General features: G+C 32.1%; 1 protein-coding gene and 1 pseudogene across 13 annotated transcripts in view; one reads left to right on the top strand and one right to left on the bottom strand.

Annotated features, from left to right (window-relative positions):
• The window catches only part of LOC126699247 (12-oxophytodienoate reductase 2-like), a 91,859-nt gene that overhangs the window by 33,528 nt on the left and 37,823 nt on the right, over positions 1–20,508 (top strand). For 2 of the 13 annotated variants that reach the window (XM_050396975.1, XM_050396971.1), the window contains exon 2: positions 15,102–15,193. The exons of 3 other annotated variants lie outside the window; for them this stretch is intronic. In XM_050396975.1, coding sequence (XP_050252932.1) covers positions 15,102–15,193 — 92 coding nt within the window. Of the gene's footprint in view, positions 1–4,579; positions 4,850–6,861; positions 7,003–7,113; positions 7,245–8,628; positions 8,806–8,985; positions 9,733–12,442; positions 12,668–15,101; positions 15,243–15,353; positions 15,485–17,987; positions 18,165–18,325; positions 19,080–20,508 lie in introns of those variants that run through there. 8 more of the 13 variants (XM_050396962.1, XM_050396960.1, XM_050396979.1 and 5 more) reach the window with 8 other exon arrangements.
• LOC126698454 (uncharacterized) overlaps positions 19,812–20,508 on the bottom strand; it is a 43,199-nt pseudogene continuing 42,502 nt past the window's right edge.

The following is a 20,508-nucleotide window of genomic DNA, read 5'->3' as shown; positions in this document are numbered from 1 at the left end:
TAACATGAACCCACAGTCCCTAATAATAAGAACACAAGGCCATAACGGCAAGAGGTTTGGAAAAATGAATCTCTATGAAGCATTTCAGCAAGCAGCTTCTGTACCACAAAAAAAAGAACAAAATTGGTACCTTACAAGCGCAAAAATGTTGCCAACATTGAACAGAGAGAGAGAGAGAGAGCTCCAAAAATGAAGATTGAAATTGAAAAGCTTTTTGTTTTTTCAGTTTTTACCTTCACCGAACCCGCCCAATTTCCAAATCAAAATTTGAATTTCAACAGAGGGTTAACGTTTCTGGATTAACGGGAGTAAGGGTCCGTTTGGATACAGCTTATTGTTGCTGAAATTGAAAATTGTTGCTGAAAACACTGTAGCAAAATAATTTTTAAATGTGTAAATAGTACCGTGGGACCCATTTTTAATATTTTTTTATATGTGAACAGTAACAGCACAGTACGTGAACAGTACATTTACTGTTCATAATAGTGAAATTTGTCTCCCAAAGTCAACAAAAGCGGGCCAAAAAAAAAAAAAAAAAAAAAAAAAGAGAAAACGCGAACTGGAAAAACGCAGACGCAGCGAACGCGGAGCCCAAACGCTCACTAAAAGTGTGTATTATTTTTCAGTGACATGGCAGGCAAGTTGATATCAGCTGTTTTTAATGATGTGTTTCTTTTCTATTGGTTGGGACTACAAGGTCAACAAGCTAACATTGTAGTCCCGGATCACCTAATAATTTCCCCAGATGTTAAAATTTCCAAAATGCCAAAAGAGATATATAATTAAAGAATAAGTTATTGAAACAATTCAAAAAATATATGACTATTCAAAAAAGAAATATAAGAAAAAGAAAAAAGTACACGAACTCATAAAGCAATAAATTTAAATTTTAATGGGTCTAAACTTTAAACAAACATTATCAGCATGTGGCCCACGCTAAAAAATATTGAGCAATAACCTAAGTTGAAATAATGAAAGCCATACGTCCTCTTAATATATCGTATATAAGCTTTCTGTCCAAGAAATTAATATACTTTCATATCATGAAGTGAAGTAAAGACATAGAATTTTATTTTCTCATTGGGATATAGAATTTGGTAATATATCCACCCAAACCACATGATAGGGAATCAATAGTGATTAGAAAGCCATAGTCTTTCATGTCAGAGCTCTCCTTTTTTCTTCTTCTTTTTTCTTTTTCTTTTTTACCTAGCAAAACTGAGAAGAATGGAGTCACTTAAAAAATGATAGGCTCATTCTGCCTATGTAGAATGACCCCAATTAATTAATACCTAAATGTGTCTTTTATCCTTTAAATACTTAGCTTGTTCAATTTTTTTTTTTTTTTTTTTCAGGAAAAAATATAAAGGGGCCTAAAACGTTTTCTCATTTAGGTGATTTCCACTATTGGAACGACTGAGATCACAAGAAATTGGCTAATATCCTACTAGACTAGACAGAGATCTCTATCAATGACTTAAGCTTAAATCATTGCCACATGTACTGAATTGGTGACATAGAGATGTAAACTTGTAAAGGCTACAAAGTTAACTAATTTGTTGGACAAATCATCTTTTTCTTAAAAATAACAAAAAATAAAATAAATAAACTAATTTGTTGGACAAATCTTGCTTGTCTATAATTCTAAATCTTCTACGTAAAAGGATTGCCAATTCCATAAATATTAAATTAAGTTGTAGGTACGTAAAGAGTTAATATTTATCTTTTAAATTTTTGCTACTGTTGGAAAGGCCTCACTCACCACATCGACATTATTTGAAATCCAATGCATATTATATTGAAATTTATCTGCTTTCATCGCTGGTAGGCTGATGATTTATCACGAATGTTGCCATCATAGTTTGCCAAGTTTATATGATGTAATATTGGTGCAAATAATTTGTAGCTTCCTAGTTTGAGTTTAAGTTGAACTTGTTAGAGAGATAAAGTTTTACTCATTGTTAAGTTTAGACTAAATAAAAATAATTTTGTTTTAAAAAGAAATGATAATAATGAGTTTGAGTTTAAGTTAAACTTGTTAAAGAGGTATAGTTTCACTTCTTGTTAAGTTTGGACTAAACAAAAATAGTTTTATTTAAAAAAAATGATAATGATGTGACAAGTTCTAAAGAGAACAACAAAAAGTCAACACTTGGTTCTATATATAAATTTTTTATTCTTTGACCATCCATTGGTTTTTTCTTGGTCAAGAACAAGGAGCTCTTTTCTATAGTATTTTCTGTCTAATCTGAATTTCGACAGACATTCGTCTAAATTCATATCATAAGAAGACAAGTGATCCATCCACATCATTGGAGTCCACTGTATATACATAATAATGAGGTTTATTTTTTCGGTCGTTCTCATAAGTCATAATACTTAATGAGTTTCAATTCTTGACCAAAATTAAAAAGGTTGGCTAGGGGCATACTGTCACGTCTATTCAGCTTCAGCCCCACCTGACCCACCATGACACAAATGAAAGAGAGTGCTTATGGACTTACTCGATAAAAATAAAAATCAGTTGCCTCAAACAAGGGTAAAAATAAAATGTTTGGTTATCAATTTGTCAATTGATTTCGGGTCAATCCCGGGAGAAAATACATCATGTTTCGAATACATGAGTACTCCCTCTTATATGAAGGTTGGTTTCACACTTATGTATATATAGGTTAACTGCAAGAGAAAGTACATCATGTTTCAGATACTCACTATCATATGAGAGTGGATCCTTATATGAGTGAGAGGACTCATATATCCAAAACATGATATACCTTCTCTAGCCGCTAGTAGTTGATGAAAAATAATTTTTTTTAAAAATATTTATGTACCACAAGATGACACTCTCAAGCATGTGAAATCAATCAAATATGAATTTGAGTTTGTGCATAGAAATTTTCAAATTGAAAAGGCAAGTGTGGTATTCTAAAACCACAATTACTCTATCCAATATGGAGAATCAGATGGGAAAAAAAAAATGCCAAAACTAACAAATAATGATTCCAATAAATAGTGGACCGCCCAATAAATTAAAATAGATAAGACAAAATAGATCAAATAAACTTAAGTATTAAGGTAGTAAGTTAAAAAAAATGATTCCAACCCATCCAATAACAATCACTAATTATAAATTTATAAGTTATCATTATGATATTAATTAATTGTATCTGTGTATTAGTCATTTGACAATGTCTAGGAAATATTCTCTCTTTATTCGATTGGTATTGTATAAATTTAGGGATTTTTTTAATAAAAATAATTAATAGATCTAAGATTTATTGATCAGATTTGATAAATAATGATTTTTAAAGTGATGTTTTGGTTGATTGGGCTAATTTTTGTTGTTATATAGGCTAGATGTTTTGTTGTTATTTGAACTAATTATGTTGTTCTTATAGTCACTACCTTCATTTAGAATATTTTTCTTATTATTCAAAGGTGAAAAAAGTTATATTATGAGGGCTAAAAATAATTTTCTTTGGCCCAAATTCTAAAAATCTCATAAAACATATATACTCGTAATTTTAAAAATAAAAATCTAGAGGGGCCATGGCCCCCTTGGGTGGTTCTGTCCCTACATTCCAAAAATAAATATTTTTTTTCCTCAAAAAAGTTGGCAAATTCCAATTTTCTTTCAAAATAAAAAATATGTTGTTCATATTAAGAAAAATATTTTAAATTTTTTTTGCTGCACATACTAATTTACCGCCTTAAGAAGCTATAAAAAAAAAATTGTGAACTGTTTATGTCTCCAAGATTGCTCCTTTTTAAGTAGAACAACTGATAACATGACAAATTTAACAATATTTTCATAATTTTTGAGGTCATAGTTATGAATAATATATAATAATTTTTTTCTTTAAATAAAAAGTAAAATTAATAGTGATCTCATCTATACTATTAATAATATAATTTTTTGTTTGAGTTTCATCATTTTGCATACTAAAATATCCTTACACAAATTCTTAAATTTTCTAAAATATCCCTACTTTTTGGTTAAATAATTTTAAATTTAAAAATACAAATAAGTTAAAAGAATAATTTACCATTTTTAAAAATGTTTATAAATTTTAAGCGTTCAAGATTTTTTTTTATATACTATAAGAGTAATTTACTATATGAGAATTAATAAAAGTTTTAAAAATAAAAGTAACTTTTATCAATTCTTATATGATGAAAGATTCTAAAAATTAGGATATTATCTTTATCTCACTTTTAATTATTATTTTACTAAATAAAAAATAAAAACGAGTATAGCATAAAACTAATATACTAAAATCTTAACACAATCTATATTCTCAAAAAAAATTATTTTAAAAAGATTATGAAATTGATTGTGGACGTGTCTTTTTTTTTGGTAGAAATATTGTGGACGTGTCATTCATAGAACAGAACACATGGTTAATAATAATAATAAATAAGGCAATGGTCCACATTGGTGGTCAAACTTTTCTTGAGGGTTCAATGTACAGCGTAGAGTCTGTAGACCCCATTCCCATCCACAGCCACGTATTTCCAAACGTCACCACAGACATCAGGCACCGTGAAAAAAGTTATGAACACCTTTTTAGAGCAAACTTCGTTGTCCAGCAACAGTTGGAATTGGAATCATCCTGCTAGCTTATTGGAGTCTTTTTTGACACAAATCTTTAATGCTTTTTCATTTCTATAAATACCCATTTGTGTAACAAGCATTTCATTCCCACTTTTGTCTGAAATCAGGAACAGAAGCAAAGTACTAGCATTCGACAGGAAAGAATAGAATAGAATCATTATAAATGGCTGCTGAAGCTGCTACCATTCCTCTTCTAACTCCTTACAAACTGGGCAAGTTCAACCTTTCCCATAGGTATACCAACACACCTTGCAAAGTACTTTCTTTTTTTGTTTTTGTTGTTTAATATGATCTGAATTGTTAATATGCGTAATGGGTTTTGAATTTTTTTTTTTTTTTTTTTTTTTTTGGGGATGAAATCACATGTTATTGGTTGGTTTTTTTGGTTTGACTTCGATTTTTGTAAAAAAAAGAAAAAAGAAAAAAAGAAAAAAAAGGTGTTTGTGACATATCCCAGTTAATGAATTGTTTTATTTACAAAGGTTTCAACTTTGAAGAAATCGTAGTTTATGATAATATATTTCGGTTACATAACACTCTTGCCCTTGTCCTTTTGAGCATTTTCTTTTCAGTTCACATCTATGTTTGTTTTGTGTTTAACCAAGAAATGACACATTTTTTCAAGAATTCTCAATATTAATCTGCTACGAGTGTGAGACGTCTGCTAATTTTTATAATGATAAGATTGATGAATTTTGTTGGTACTGCATTAGCTGTCTTGCTGAGCTCTACTCATTTCATGAGTTGTTAGTGATGATTCTTTGATATCAAAAGGACAATAAATCTGTCATTTGGTTTATCTGGATTTTGTAAATCATCTCTATTGTGTAAATTGGTTTTAGATTTGCAGATTAAGGTATCTGATCACCTTGGCTGTCAGGATCCTTTGTGTTTTTAGAACCTCTAAGTAATGTATTTGTAGCCTCATCATGAGATTGAGAGTGCTTACATCTATTTACAGTTGCTTTGAGTATATAAGATATCAATCTATAGTTATAAAATCATTTCTCAACAATTTTCGTCTGACTTTTTTGGGGCTGGGGAGGGGGGATGAGATCCTTCTATTTATCAGTGTTATGTTGATAAGTATGGCCGCAAATTCTGTATGGTGAAAAGTAATCCAATTTGGCTCCCTCCTCTATATCCTAGAACAGTTCCCAAGTCATTCTTGAAATGCTCTATGTTATCATTTGATAATCTAGGACCTACATGTAATTAACAGAACTAATCACCTTATTCTGTTCATAAAAATTCATCAAATTATTTGGTCCAAGTTTTTACTATTTCATCATTCATCTGTAATATCTCCTTCTCCATTTTCATGCTTCATTTTGTTTCTTACTTAACTTATTTTACACTAAGCCTAGGCTAGGTTTGGGTACAATAAGGGTGAAATGTCATGAAGCAGCCACTTTCAAAGTTCATACTACACAAAGATATACTTACGTTCTTTCCAAAATGCTCTCATTAGAGTTGTTAAGTTTTACGTTTGAAAACAGTCGTAAACTTAGTGCTCTTTGCTGCAGCTTTGTAGGTATTGGAAAAGGGTAAGCTTTTGATATAGAAATAGGTTGAAAAGGGACATACACAAATTAAAAACAACGTAGGCCCTGAACTTGAAACTAAGTATTTTCAAATTTCAAGTGCATAGCAAATTATCTATGAATGATGGATAATTTGTCATAGTTGAAGGACCTATAGAATCCTTGAGGTTCTCCTCCCCAACTCAAGTGCTGCATTTTGTGAAATTTATCTTTAATACATGACAATATGGTTGTACACTTTAACGACGAACAAACTCTTTAAAAAAAAAAAATTTGTAGACCAAATCAAACATTCTCTGTCTCTGCCTCTGTCAATCTTTCTCATTTAGGTATTTATTTTTTTACTCACAAGGAAAAGCATTATATTATAAGTAGAGTTTTGCTGATTTTGTGTTTTTCTTCAGCTTCTCAAACCTTATTTAATGGTTTGTATTTTAGCAATCCACAGGTGAAGTTGTGAATCTGTCCTTATCTCTGCCATAATAATTCAAAAATGAATTGTTTGATTTGGTTTCAGTTGTTACTTGCCTTTTTTTATATATTAGTATCTATTATAACATATAGAAAAGGGGCTTAATCATATTATTCTTCCAGCCTTTGCTACGGGCAATATATATTTGATTCTTATAGGGTACTACTTTCTTCAGTTAGAAAGATTTCTTGCTTGATTTACTATATTTATCATTTAATTTGTATTTTCAGGGTTGTTTTGGCACCATTGACCAGACAGAGATCTTATGGCAATGTTCCTCAGCCACATGCTATCTTATATTATTCTCAGAGAACCTCCAAAGGTGGTCTACTGATAGCTGAAGCCACTGGAGTTTCTGACACTGCTCAAGGGTAATCAATTTTTTACCATGTTTCACACTGAAAGACAATCGCCATTTTGAGGGTTCCCTTTCTTGCCTTGAAAATTTTTATGACTTCTTAGGTTTCTTTGCTATTGTAAAGGTATCCAGACACACCTGGTATATGGACAAAAGAGCAAGTTGAAGCCTGGAAACCCATTGTAGATGCTGTTCATGCCAAAGGTGGAGTTTTCTTTTGTCAAATTTGGCATGTGGGGAGGGTTTCAAATCAAGGTTTGTCTTTGACTGAGACCACCTTTATATCTTCTCTTCTATTATTGCTTGTTGACAATTGAACTTTTGTAACGGATGGAGAGAGTTGAATGTTTTGTAATATGCTAAATTACAAAGACTTTATGGTAAATGATTCATGAATTGAGTAGATTTGGGTTTTCTATACCACATTGTGCTACTTAACTATTGATTGTTGTTGATCCTAAAGGAAGTATTGCATATGAACCTATTTGGTAAAGATCAAATTAGATGGAAGTTTTGGTTGACTACTGAAATAACCATGCGTCGGTGCTGTAGAATGCTATTCCCTGCAAAATGAGTGCCACATTTGAAAAGAAGCATACTTTTTGAGGAAGAGCATTAATTGGCTTAACTATCATTTTAGAGAGTAAAAATAAGCAAAAGTGATGATCATTGTTGGATTTGTGGAGTAAAAGGAAAATTTATGCAAAATATAATTATTTTGAAAAACTATTGATCTATCATTGTAGTGGTGTTATTTCTTGAATTATCTTCTCTACTATACATGGATTTTTTCTTTTGGGGGCCTTTTATGATGATCATTGCCTCAGTGGAAGGGGCATCTTCCATTATAAGTCTGATATGTTAATATCATTTTGTTTTTAGGATACGAATAAGGTGACACCCACTGCTTTAAGAAAATCTAATCACTGTAGGTGGTTGGACAAAAAGCTAATGATGTTGTCATTTCAGCTAAAAAGGCATTTTTGTATCACCATTGAATAGAATGTTCTTTACTCATTTCACTAGAAAAGGTTAGAGTGGATGGTTGCATATCACTTTTTCAAAAGCATTGTTCTTTTAGTTGGTTGGTCTTTCAAAATCTTTGTACTTCTGTTTTAGATATGCAGACACCACTTGCTCTAAATCAATTGTCAAAATCATTATTGAGTACTATATCTATGGTAGTCACAAACAGCCAACCACCACTTTTTGGCATGTTAGACAGCCCTAAGATCATGAGCTTTCCTTTTTTAACATGGAACATGATCTTGAAATTTCCTTTTTTGGAGGGGAATATTTATGGAACCCCATCTTGTACTGTACAATCATGTGAAATACATAATGGAGCTATTATGCCTTCTCGATCCAAAAGAAGCATTAATTTTGCATCTTATTTATTTATTTATTTATTTTTTTGGTGAGTTTTCAAATAATAATGGTCTTGTCTATTACTTCTTTAGATAAATGTTTTTTTTTTAAGAAAAAAAAAATCTTTGCAAAGAAAAGAAAGATCATTTTCTAAGTAATTTAACAGATCATAACTCATTTTTTCTAATTCTTTAAGTGGTGATTGATGATGTCTTATCAAACTCATTTGAATTATTTGGATATTTATTTTTCTTTATATTGATGTCTACAGGTTTTCAGCCAAATGGTCAAGCCCCAATTTCTTCCTCTGACAAGCCTTTGACCCCTCAAATTCGAGCTAATGGAATTGACGTTGCAGACTTCAGTCCTCCAAGGCGGCTAAGGATAGAGGAAATTCCTCAAATTGTCAATGATTTTAGGCTTGCTGCAAGGAATGCTATTGAAGCTGGTAAGTTCTTTTCATGTGTTTATATAAGATAAAAGATATTTGATTGGTCAAATGTACAAGGGAATGAAGGAATGTACTTTGTACTTGATGAAAGAAAACTGAAAGAACAATGGGGCTCATGGTTTCCTTTGTTATTACATATTCCCTTCATTAAAATGTCATTATTTGTCTTATACACAGGCTTTGATGGAGTAGAGATCCATGGGGCTCATGGTTACCTAATTGACCAGTTTATGAAAGATCAAGTGAATGATCGAACGGATCAATATGGTGGATCCCTTGAAAATCGTTGCCGGTTTGCTCTGGAAATTGTTGAAGCTGTTTCTAAAGAGATAGGAGCAGACAGGGTTGGAATAAGGCTATCTCCTTTTGCAAACTACATGGAATCCGGAGACTCAAATCCAGAAGCTTTGGGCCTTTACATGGCTGAATCCTTAAACAAATATGGGATTCTTTATTGCCACATGGTTGAGCCAAGAATGAAGACAGTTGGAGAAAAGAGTGAATGTCCCCATAGTCTTGTGCCAATGAGAAAGGCTTTTAAGGGGAGCTTTTTTGTTGCTGGGGGTTATGACAGGGAAGATGGGAACAAAGCTATTGCTGAAAACCGTGCGGATCTTGTTGTTTATGGTCGTCTGTTTTTAGCTAATCCAGATTTGCCTAAGAGATTTAAGCTCAATTCTCCTCTCAACAAGTACAACAGAGACACATTCTACATCTCTGACCCTGTCCTTGGATACAGTGATTATCCATTCCTTGAAGACATTGCTTAGGTTTTCAAGGAGAAGAGTGAAAATAAATTGTCCAAAAACATTGCCCTATGTAATTCCTTTCTTGTTTTTAGTGTTTTCATTGTACTGTGTAAGTGCAACAAAAAGATTTCATAGATCTAAATAATTTTGAAGTGGTTATTCTCTTCTAGTGATAGTATTGTTGGTGTTGATCTGCTTTTGTGCCAGACTAATCATGATTTTGAAGCATAATTTGTCTATTACAAGCAATGATTCTTTGCTTAACTTGGCAACCATGCGTATGGGATTTTGGCTTCAGCTTTGGTTACAATGGACTCAGTCTCCTTTACTTTTTGGCATAAATAAGGACTGCGTGAACCATTATAAGTGGCTACTCAATCACTTGTGACTAAATTTCAAACTAGCTGTCAACCTTATCTTTCTAAGATTGAGACAGGTTGTGTATAAAATATGTGACATTAAGCACAAACACAAGTGGAGTTTACAAATGGAATTATACACATACACATGATTAGCAAATAGCATTTCCTCAGTTTCTTGGCAACCAAGAGGAATCTAGGAAAAGTTAATTTATGATTGACAATTGGCATCATGAGATTAGCTCCAATGTTTATAGTTGAAAAGCAAAGAAAGTCAGGAGGATTATCTGTGGATTTCAGAGAACATATACATAACACTTATCACGTGTAGGTGTGTTGAATCAGTTTCTGACATGATAACGTGGTTTAAGTAGAACTGTAATGGGTTCTACTTACTCTATTTACTTATTCTTTACCTAATGAAAAGGTGAATATTTTGTGCAAAGATCAATCAAAGCTAACACCAGAGCTAGCAACATCTTCAGGAAACAGTATATCAAAATCACTGACAGACCATTCTGCAGTCATCCCTGTGCTGCTAACATATATTGTCCATCTTGAAGCAGAGGGACAAACTCAACAGCAATAATAAAGTTAAAGTAGACTAAACTACAAAAGTTCACTAATGTGAATTAGGGAAGCAATTGCTCTGAATTTTAATAAGTTCAGGTTCTTCAGGATGCTGGGAGCAGGTCTAGATAAATAATAAATCCAAAGCAAACCTATGATATTTTTCAATTGCATCCAATCTTAAGATTGAAAGCTGCATAGAGTTAGGTTTAGAGTTTTTGGACAAAGCTGTAGCACTTCAAGGATAAGTATGGGAGAAAGGACAGACATACAGATGACAAGTTTGCACAGTAGTGCAGAAATTCAGAATAAGTAATAGAAGATCAGACAGGAGATAAGAGGAAAAATTGAAAATTCTTAAGTCTCATGAGGTCTTGGGGAGTCTCACCTCAAAGATAACATACAGAAACTTACCTTTAGCAGTAAGGACTTTTAATTAGTTGGATTTTCTATGCATAGAAGTAGATAATAAAATTTGGAACGCTCCTAGATGCATAGCACAGAAACATCCATTTACTATGAACATGAACTTAGCATTTAGCCAAATTTTATGTGTCCACATTCGCGTATCATTCCATTGTGTGTGTGTGTGATTTCAACCAGGATTCCATAAAAAAAATTTTGATAATGGCTAAGTTACAAAATATGGATTTGAGTTTGTCCATAGAAATTTTCAAATTGAAAAGGCAAGTTTGGTCTTCTAAAGCCGCAATTACTCTATCCAATATGGGGAATCAGATGGAAAGAATGCCAAACTTTTTTTTATTTTTTTGAGAAAGGAAAAAAATGCCAAACTAAAATAATAATAATTAAATAAATAAACAAGTGAGGAATTATATTTAGTAAGCCTTAACAATGCCAAAGTGCTCAAAACACAGAGACATAGATCATAAACTTGACTCACAAAAATAGTGGACCGTCCAATAAAATAGATAAGACAAAATAGATAAAATAAACTAAAGTATTAAGGTAGTAAGTTAAAAAATAATGATTCCAACCCATCCAACAACAGTCACTAATTATAAATTTATCAACCTATAGCGTTCATTCCCGAGATCAAAACACAAATAAGTTTTTGATGTAGGCGGAGATTGAACTTCAGATTTCTTATTCAATCATCAGAGACTTTAACAGTTGAGCTAATTATAAATTTATAACTTATAAATGTGTATTAGTCAATTGACAATGTCTAGGAAATATTCTCTCTTTATTCTATTGGTATTTGTATAAATTTAGGGGTTTTTTTTTTATAAAAAATTATTAATAGATCTAAGATTTTTTTTATCAAATTTGATAAATAATGATTTTAAAAGTGATGTTCTAGTTAATTGGGCTAATTTTTGTTGTTGTATAGGCTAGATGTTTTGTTGTTATTTGAACTAATTATGTTGTTTTTGTGGTCACCACCGCCGTTTGAATTATTTTTGTTATTATTTAAAGGAGACTAAAATTATATTATGGGGGCTAAAAATAATTTTCTTTGGCCCAAATTCTAGAAATCTCATAAAACATAATTGTGAACTATTTTATGTCTCAAAGATTGCTCTTTTTTAAGTAAAACAACTGATGACACAACAAATTTAACAATATTTTCATAATAAAATTATGAGTAATAAATAATAAAAATTATTTTTTCTTGAAATAAAAAATAAAATTAGTGGTGATATGATGTAAAAATAATATACTAAATTCTAAAACACAATCTGTATTCTCAAAATTTTATTTTTTTAAAAAAAATAATGAAATTTATTGCCGACGTAAAGTGGCGCTATTCATAGAAGCAGAACGCATGGTTCATAGGGTCATCGTCCACATTGGCGACCAAACATTTTTTTGAGGTTCAATGTATGGTATTTCCAAACGTCAGCACAGACATCATTATGAATAACGTTTAAGCAAACATCATTGTACAATTTGATTTGGAACCATCCTCCTAGCATTCAACAGGAAAGAATAGAATAGAATAGAATCATTGGAGACTTTTTTGACACAAATCTATAAATACCCATTGGTGGAACAAGCATTTCATTCCCACTTTTGTCTGAAATCAGGAACAGAAGCAAACTAGCAAAGTACTAGCATTCAACGGGAAAGAATAGAATCATTGAAAATGGCTGCTGAAGCTCCCACCATTCCTCTTCTTACTCCTTACAAACTGGGCAAGTTCAACCTTTCCCATAGGTATACCAATACACCTTGCAAAGTCCTTTCTTTTTTGTTTTTGTTGTTTAGTATTATCTGAATTGCTAGTATGTGTGATGGGTTTTGATTTTTTGTGATTGTGACATATCCCAGTTGGGATGATGAATTGTTTTGTTTACAAAGGTTTCAACTTTCAAGAAATTGTATTCGATTATGGACAAAGTTTAGCTATAAAATTGGTTGTAATTACTTAATAAAATAAACATTACTACATATTTTGAAAATCTAACCGTTGAATTGTATGTTCTTTACAATCTTAATACACATGTCAAATTTTGTGTTAATTGGATATTATATACTATATGATCTATAAGCTTAGATTTTATTTATAATTTTAAACTATAAAAACTAGCAATTTAAACAATTTATCAATGACATATCTATTGATCTTTAATTTTTTAGAAATTTTGCAAACATGGAAGATATAAGAAGAAGATGTAATTCAATGGTGGAATTCTCAAAATTCACTTCTAATAAGAAGATATTGAGTAAGATTATAACTTTAGGTTATAACTAATTTTATAATTAAACTTTATCCGTTGATTATTTAGAGCACTAGCATTAGGTGTGCCAAATGCCAAAAATTTGGCATTTGGCACACCAAAAAACCTCCCACATTAGATGTTCTAAATGTTAAAAAGTTTAGCATTGATGAACAATACAATTTCATATTTAGAACTGTAGGGGCATAAAATCTTATATGTGCTAAACATATTTTGGTATTTTTTTACTTCAATTTCTCTCTCCCATGTCTCATTCCAAGTTCTCTCTCCCTTTCTCTCTCTACCTCTCTCTCTTTGTCACATGGGGGCCACAATAAAATATATTTGTTTTGTTAATTTTTTAATACAGATGAGGTTTGTTTTAAATTATTTTAATGTGATGTAATCTTAAAATAGAAAATGTGATGTAGAGTGTAATATAAAATAATATGTTGAAATAGATAAAGTAACGTTTTAATGTGCTAAATGCTAAAAATTTTAGAGGACCTGATGCTAGTTAGCACTCTTGCCCTTTTGAGCATTTTCTTGTCAGTTCACATCTGTGTTTGTTTTGTGTTTAACCAAGAAATGACACATTTTTTTCAAGAAATCTCTATATTAATCTGCTAAAAGTGTGAGACTTTGCTAATTTTTGATACTGTTAAGATTGATGAATTTTGTTGGGACTGCATTGACTGTCATGCTGAGCTCATGAGTTGTTAGTAATGATTTTTTCCTTTGATCTCAAAAGGAAAATAAATCTGGCATTTGGTTTATCTGGACTTTGTGAATCATCTCTATTGTGTAAATTGGTTTTAGATTTGCAGATTAAGGTATCTGATCACCTTGTTGGTTGTCAGGATTCTTTGCGTTTTCAGAACCTCTAAGTAATATATTTGTAGCTTCATCATGAGCGAGCTGACATTTATTTACAGTTGCTTTGATTATATAAGATATCAATCTATGGTTATGACATCATTACTCAACAATTTTGGTCTGAATTTTGTCGGGCTGGGGAGGGGAGATGAGACCCTTCAGTTTATCAGTGTTATGTTGATACCTATGACTACACATTCTGTATGATGAAAAGCAATCCAGTTTGGCTCCCTCATCTATATCCTGCCATAGTACCCAAGTCATTCTTCAATGCTGTATGTTGTCATTTGATGATCTTGAAACTACATGTGATTAACAGAACTAATTCACCCTATTCTGTGCATAAAAAATCATCAAATTAATTGTTCCAAGTTTTTACATGCCTCATTTTGTTTCTTACTTATCTTTTCTGGTATTTTCTTGAAGTAAAACGTGGTCATGCATGTATTGCACAAGCCATAAACTAAGTGCCACTCTTTTTTTTTTCCAACCAAAAAAAAAAAAAAAACTTAGTGCTCTTTGCTGCAGCTTTGTAGGTCTTGGAAAAAGGTAAGCTTATGATATAAACATAGGTTGAAAAGAGAGTTACAAGAATTAAAAACAACGTAGGCCCTGAACTTGAAACTGAGTATGGTTGTACTTTAAGGATGAACAAACTCTAAAGGAAAAAAATAAGTTGTAGATCAAGTCAAGCATTCTCTGTCTCTGTCTCTGTCACTCTTTCCCATTTAGGTATTTATTTGTTTACTCACAAGGAAAAGCATTATATTATTTGCAGAATTTTTCTGATTTTGTGTTTTTCTTCAGCTTCTCAAACCTTATCTCTGCCATAATCATTCAAAAATGTATTGTTTGATTTGGTTTCATTTGTTACTTGCCTTTTTTATTTTATTTTTAAGTATCTATTATAGCATAGAGAAAGGTGCTTAATTGTATTATTCTTCCTGACTTTGCCACAGGCAATATATATTTGATTCTTATAGGGTACTACTTTCTTCATTTTGAAAGATTTCTTACTTGATTTACTCAATTTATCATTTAATTTATATTTTCAGAGTTGTTTTGGCACCAATGGGCAGACAGAGATCTTATGGCAATGTTCCTCAACCACATGCTATCTTATATTATTCTCAGAGAACCACCAAAGGTGGTCTACTAATAGCTGAAGCCCTTGGAATTTCTGACACTGCTCAAGGGTAATCAATTTCTTACCATGTTTCCCACTGAAAGACAATCTCCATTTTGAGGGTTCCCTTTCTTGCCTTGAAAATTTTTATGACTTATTAGGTTTCTTTGCTATTGTAAAGGTTTTCAGACACACCTGGTATATGGACAAAAGAGCAAGTTGAAGCCTGGAAACCCATCGTAGATGTTGTTCATGCCAAAGGAGGAGTTTTCTTTTGTCAAATTTTGCATGTGGGGAGGGTTTCAAATCAAGGTTTGCCTTTGACTAAGACCACCTTTATATCTTCTCTTCTAATATTGATTGTAGACAATTGAACTTTTGTAACGGATGGAGAGAGCTAAATGTTTTGTAATATGCTAAATTACAAAGTCTTTATGGTAAATGATTCATGAATTGAGTAGATTTGGGTTTTCTATACCATATTGTGTTTACTTAACTATTGAGTTCTGTTGATCCTGAAGGGAGAGTACTGCAAGTGAACTTGTTTGATAAAGATCAAATTGGATGGAAGTTTTGATTGATTGCTGAAATAACCATGCATTGGTGTCGTAGAATGTTATTCCTTGCAATGCATAATGATTGTCACATTTGAAAAATAAAAATACTTTTTGTGGAAGAGCATTAATTGTCTTCACTCTCATTTTAGAGAGTAAATTAGCAAAAGTGATGGTCATTGTTGGATATAGGGAGTAAGGGAAATTTATGCAATAATATAATTATTTTGAAAAATTATTGATCTATCAACGTAGTGGTGTGTTATTTTTTGCATTTTCTACTCTACTATAAATGAATTTTTTTATTACAAGGGGGCTTTCATGATGATCATTGCCTCAGTGGAAGGGTGGAAGGGGCATCTTGTATTATAAGTCTAATATGTTAATATCATTTTTTTTAGCATCTAATATATAAGTTTAAGGTGAAACCCACTGCTTTAACAAAATCGAATCGCAGTAGTTGCTTTGACAAAAAGTTGATGATGTTGTCACTTTGGCTAAAAAGGTTGTTTTATATCACCATTGAATAGAATGTTATTTAGGGCCCATTTGGATTGAGGGGAGAAAGAGGGAGAGTGGAGGGGAGTAGAATATAGTTATTTGAAAATAGGCTAATTTTGGGCCGGGCCAAATCAACTCAACTCCCCCCCTTTTTCCCCCCTTAATCCAAATGAACCAGTAGTCATTTCAGTAGAAAAGGCTAGACTGGGTGGTTGCATGCAGTGTTATTAAATCCGGCCAGTCGGACCGGTAACCCAATGACCCAGCACATAGATTGGTTCGGGTCATCAATTGGATCAGATGAGTATAAGACCTAATCAAAACTAGTAAAACCCAGCGGGTTTTAAGCAAACTGTGTGACCCAGCTAGGTTTTAATAACCCAATTGGGTTTGTGAATTGTGTAAAATTACATTAATGGGCCTTCCCCATTAACTTCTTTACTTTTTTTTTTTTTTGAGAAACAACTTCTTTACTGTTTAATGTATGATAATATGGTAATTTAAATAAGAGAAAACCTAAAGAAGAAATAAATGTATTGTTCTCTCACTTCTTTACTATTTAATGTATGATAATATGATAATTTAATAACATATCACTTTTCAGTTTCACGTAACCAGTTAACTCATAGGCATGAGTATATCAGTATATGTCACATAGTTTATTTCTTAAACCTTCTTTTCTCTTCTTTTGTTTGTGTTTTTTGTGCTTTATTTGTTTATTGCTTTATATTTAAGTCTTTAACATTTTTTTCTCTCTCTTCTTTTGTTTACATCATTTGAGATTTGCTTTTTTCCCCCCCCCCTAATATCCCAAATTTTAAGACATGAAACAAGATTTGATTTAGCAAAAACTTTATTGCAAAATGATGACATCTGTTTATTTTGCTTGTGAATTTATAAAATTTCTAATGTCATTACTTGGGGAACCTTAAATTTTAATTATAATGGCGAGTTTATTTTAGGCATATGCCTTTTTTTTAATTTACATATTAATGTTATGATTTTAAAAACTTATATATATATATATATATATATATATATTTATATATATTTATTTATTTATTTAAAAATTATTTGACCTGTGGTTCAACCAGTGATCCACTAGTTGAACCAGTGGCCCGACTCATAAACCTGGTCAATGTTTGGTCTGGGTTTAATAATTATGGTTGCATGCCACTTTTTCAAAAACATGTTTCTTTTAGTTGGTTGGTCTTTCAAAATCTTTGTAGTTTTGTTTTAGATATGCAAACACCACTTGCTCTAAATCAATTGTCAAAATCAATATTGAGTCCTATATCTATGGTAGTCAAAAACATTCAACCACCACTTTTTGGCACGTTAGACCGCCCTAAGATCATGAGCTTTCCTTTTCTTTTTCTTTTTTAAATGGAATAAGATCATGAAATTTCCTTTTTTGGAGTGGAATATTTATACAATCATGTGAAACACATAATGAAGCTATTATGCCTTCTTGATCCAAAAGAAGCATTAATTTTGTCTCTTATTTATTTATATTTTTCTTGTGTTTTTCAAATCAATAAAGGTCTTGTCAATTACTTCTTTAGATAATTTTTTTTTTTTTTGAAGAAAAAAAAAATCTTTGCGAAGAAAAGAAAGATCATTTTCTAAGTAATTTAACCAATTATAACTCTCATTTTTCTAATTCTTTAAGCTAATTCTTTAAGTGGTGATTGATGATTTCTTATCAAGCTCATTTGAATTATATGGATATTTATTGTTCTTTATATTGTTGTCTACAGGTTTTCAGCCAAATGGTCAAGCCCCACTTTCAGCCTCTGACAAGCCTTTGACCCCTCAAATTCAATCTAATGGAATTGACGTTGCAGACTTCACTCCTCCAAGGCGGTTAAGGACAGAGGAAATTCCTCAAATTGTCAATGATTTTAGACTTGCTGCAAGGAATGCTATTGAAGCTGGTAAGTTCTTTCCATGTATTTTTATAAGATAAATGATATTTGATTGGTCAAATGTACGAGTGAAGGAGTGTACTTTGTACTTTATGAAAGAAAAATGAAATGGTTACCTTTGTTATTACATAGCTCCTTCATTAAAATGTCATTATTTGTCTTATACACAGGCTTTGATGGAGTGGAGATCCATGGGGCGCATGGTTTCCTAATTGACCAGTTTATGAAGGATCAAGTGAATGATCGAACGGATCATTATGGTGGATCCCTCGAAAATCGTTGCCGGTTTGCTCTGGAAATAGTTGAAGCTGTTACTAATGAGATAGGAGCAGACAGGGTTGGTATAAGGCTATCTCCTTTTGCAGACTACATGCAATGTGGAGACTCAAATCCAAAAGATTTGGGCCTTTACATGGTTGAATCCTTAAACAAATATGGGATTCTTTATTGCCACATGGTTGAGCCGAGAATGAAGACAGGCGAAGAAAAGTGTGAAAGTCCCCATAGTCTTGTGCCAATGAGAAAGGCCTTTAAGGGTAACTTTATTGTTGCTGGGGGTTATGACAGGGAAGATGGGAACAAAGCTATTGCTGAAAACCATGCAGATCTTGTTGCTTATGGTCGTCATTTTCTAGCCAATCCAGATTTGCCTAAGAGATTTAAGCTCAATGCTCCTCTCAACAAGTACAACAGAGACACATTCTACACCTCTGACCCTGTCCTTGGATACACTGATTATCCATTCCTCGAAGACATTGCTTAGGTTTTCAAGGAGGAGAGTGAAAATAAATTGTCCAAAAACATTGCCCTATGTAATTCCTTACTTGTTTTTAGTGTTTACAAGTGCAGCAAAAAGATTTGATATATCTAAATAATTTTGAAGTGGTTATTCTATTCAAGTGATAATACTATTGGTGCTGATCTGCTTCTGTGCCAGACTAATCATGATTTTGAAGCATAACTTGGCAATTACAAGTAATGATTCTTTACTTAAATTGACAACTATGCATATAGGATTTTGCCTTCGGCTTTAGCTACAAAGGACCTAGTCTCCTTTACTTTTTCGCATACGTAAGGTCTGTATTGAACCATTGTAAGTGGCTATTCAATTACTTGTGATATTATCCATATTTAGGGCATGTAGGTTTATTTGCTCATAATAAAATGACTAAATTTCAAGCTAGCTGTCAACCTTATCTGTCTAAGCTCGAGACCGGTTGTGTACAAAATAATGAAATATGTTACATTAAGCACAAACACAAGTGGAGTTTCCAAATGGAATTATACACATACACATGATTAGCAAATAGCATTTCCTCTGTTCTTGGCAACCAAGAGGAGTCTAAGAAAAGTTATTTATGATTGACAATTGGTATCATAAGGTTAGCTCCAATGTTTATAGTTGAAAAGCGAACAAAGTCAGGAGGATTATCTGGATTTAAGAGAACATATACACAACACTTATCATGTGTATGTGTGCTGAATCTATTGCTGACATGATAACGTGGTTTAAGTAGAACTATAATGGGTTCTACTTACTCTCTTTACTTATTCTTTACTAAATGAAAAGGTGAATATACTGTGCAAAGATCAATCAAAGCTAACACCAAAGCTAACAACATCTTCAGGAACCAGTATATCAAAATCACTGACAAATCATTCTGCAGTCATCCATGTGCTGTTAACATATATGTTTATACCAACATTAATTGAAGACCATACACGCCTTGTTGGTTTAGTTCCAGGATCCTGGGCAATAATAATATGTTTCCCATTAGTGCCCTATAACTATATTGTCAATCTTGAAGCAGAGGGACAAACTCAACAGCACTAATCAAGTTAAAGTAGAGTAAACTACAAAAGTTCACTAATGTGAATTAGGGAAGCAATTGCTCTGAATTCCAATGGGTTCAGGTCCTACAGGATGCTGGGAGCAGGTCTAGATAAATGATAAATCCAAAGGAAACCTATGATATTTTTCAATTGTATCTAATCTGAAGGTTGAAAGTTGCACATAGTTAGGGTTAGAATTTTTGGACAAAGCTGTAGCACCTCAAGGATGAATATGGGATAAAGGACAGATACGGATGACAAGTTTGCACAGTAGCGCAGAAATTAAGAATAAGTAGGAGAAGATCAGACAGGAAATAGAGGAAGACCTGAAAATTCTTAAGCCTCATAAGGCCTCTGGGGAGTCTCACCTCAAAGATAACATATGGAAGCTTACAGTTAGCAGTAAGGAGTTATAATTAGTTGAATTTTCTATGCATAGAAGTAGGTGATAAAAATTTTGAATGCACCTAGATGCATAGCACACAAACATCCATTTACTATGAACGTGAATGACAATTTT

This window comes from Quercus robur, chromosome 9 (genome assembly GCF_932294415.1).
Source record: "Quercus robur chromosome 9, dhQueRobu3.1, whole genome shotgun sequence".
Classification (NCBI taxonomy): Eukaryota; Viridiplantae; Streptophyta; class Magnoliopsida; order Fagales; family Fagaceae; genus Quercus; species Quercus robur.
This window is presented reverse-complemented; position numbering and strand designations above follow the sequence as displayed.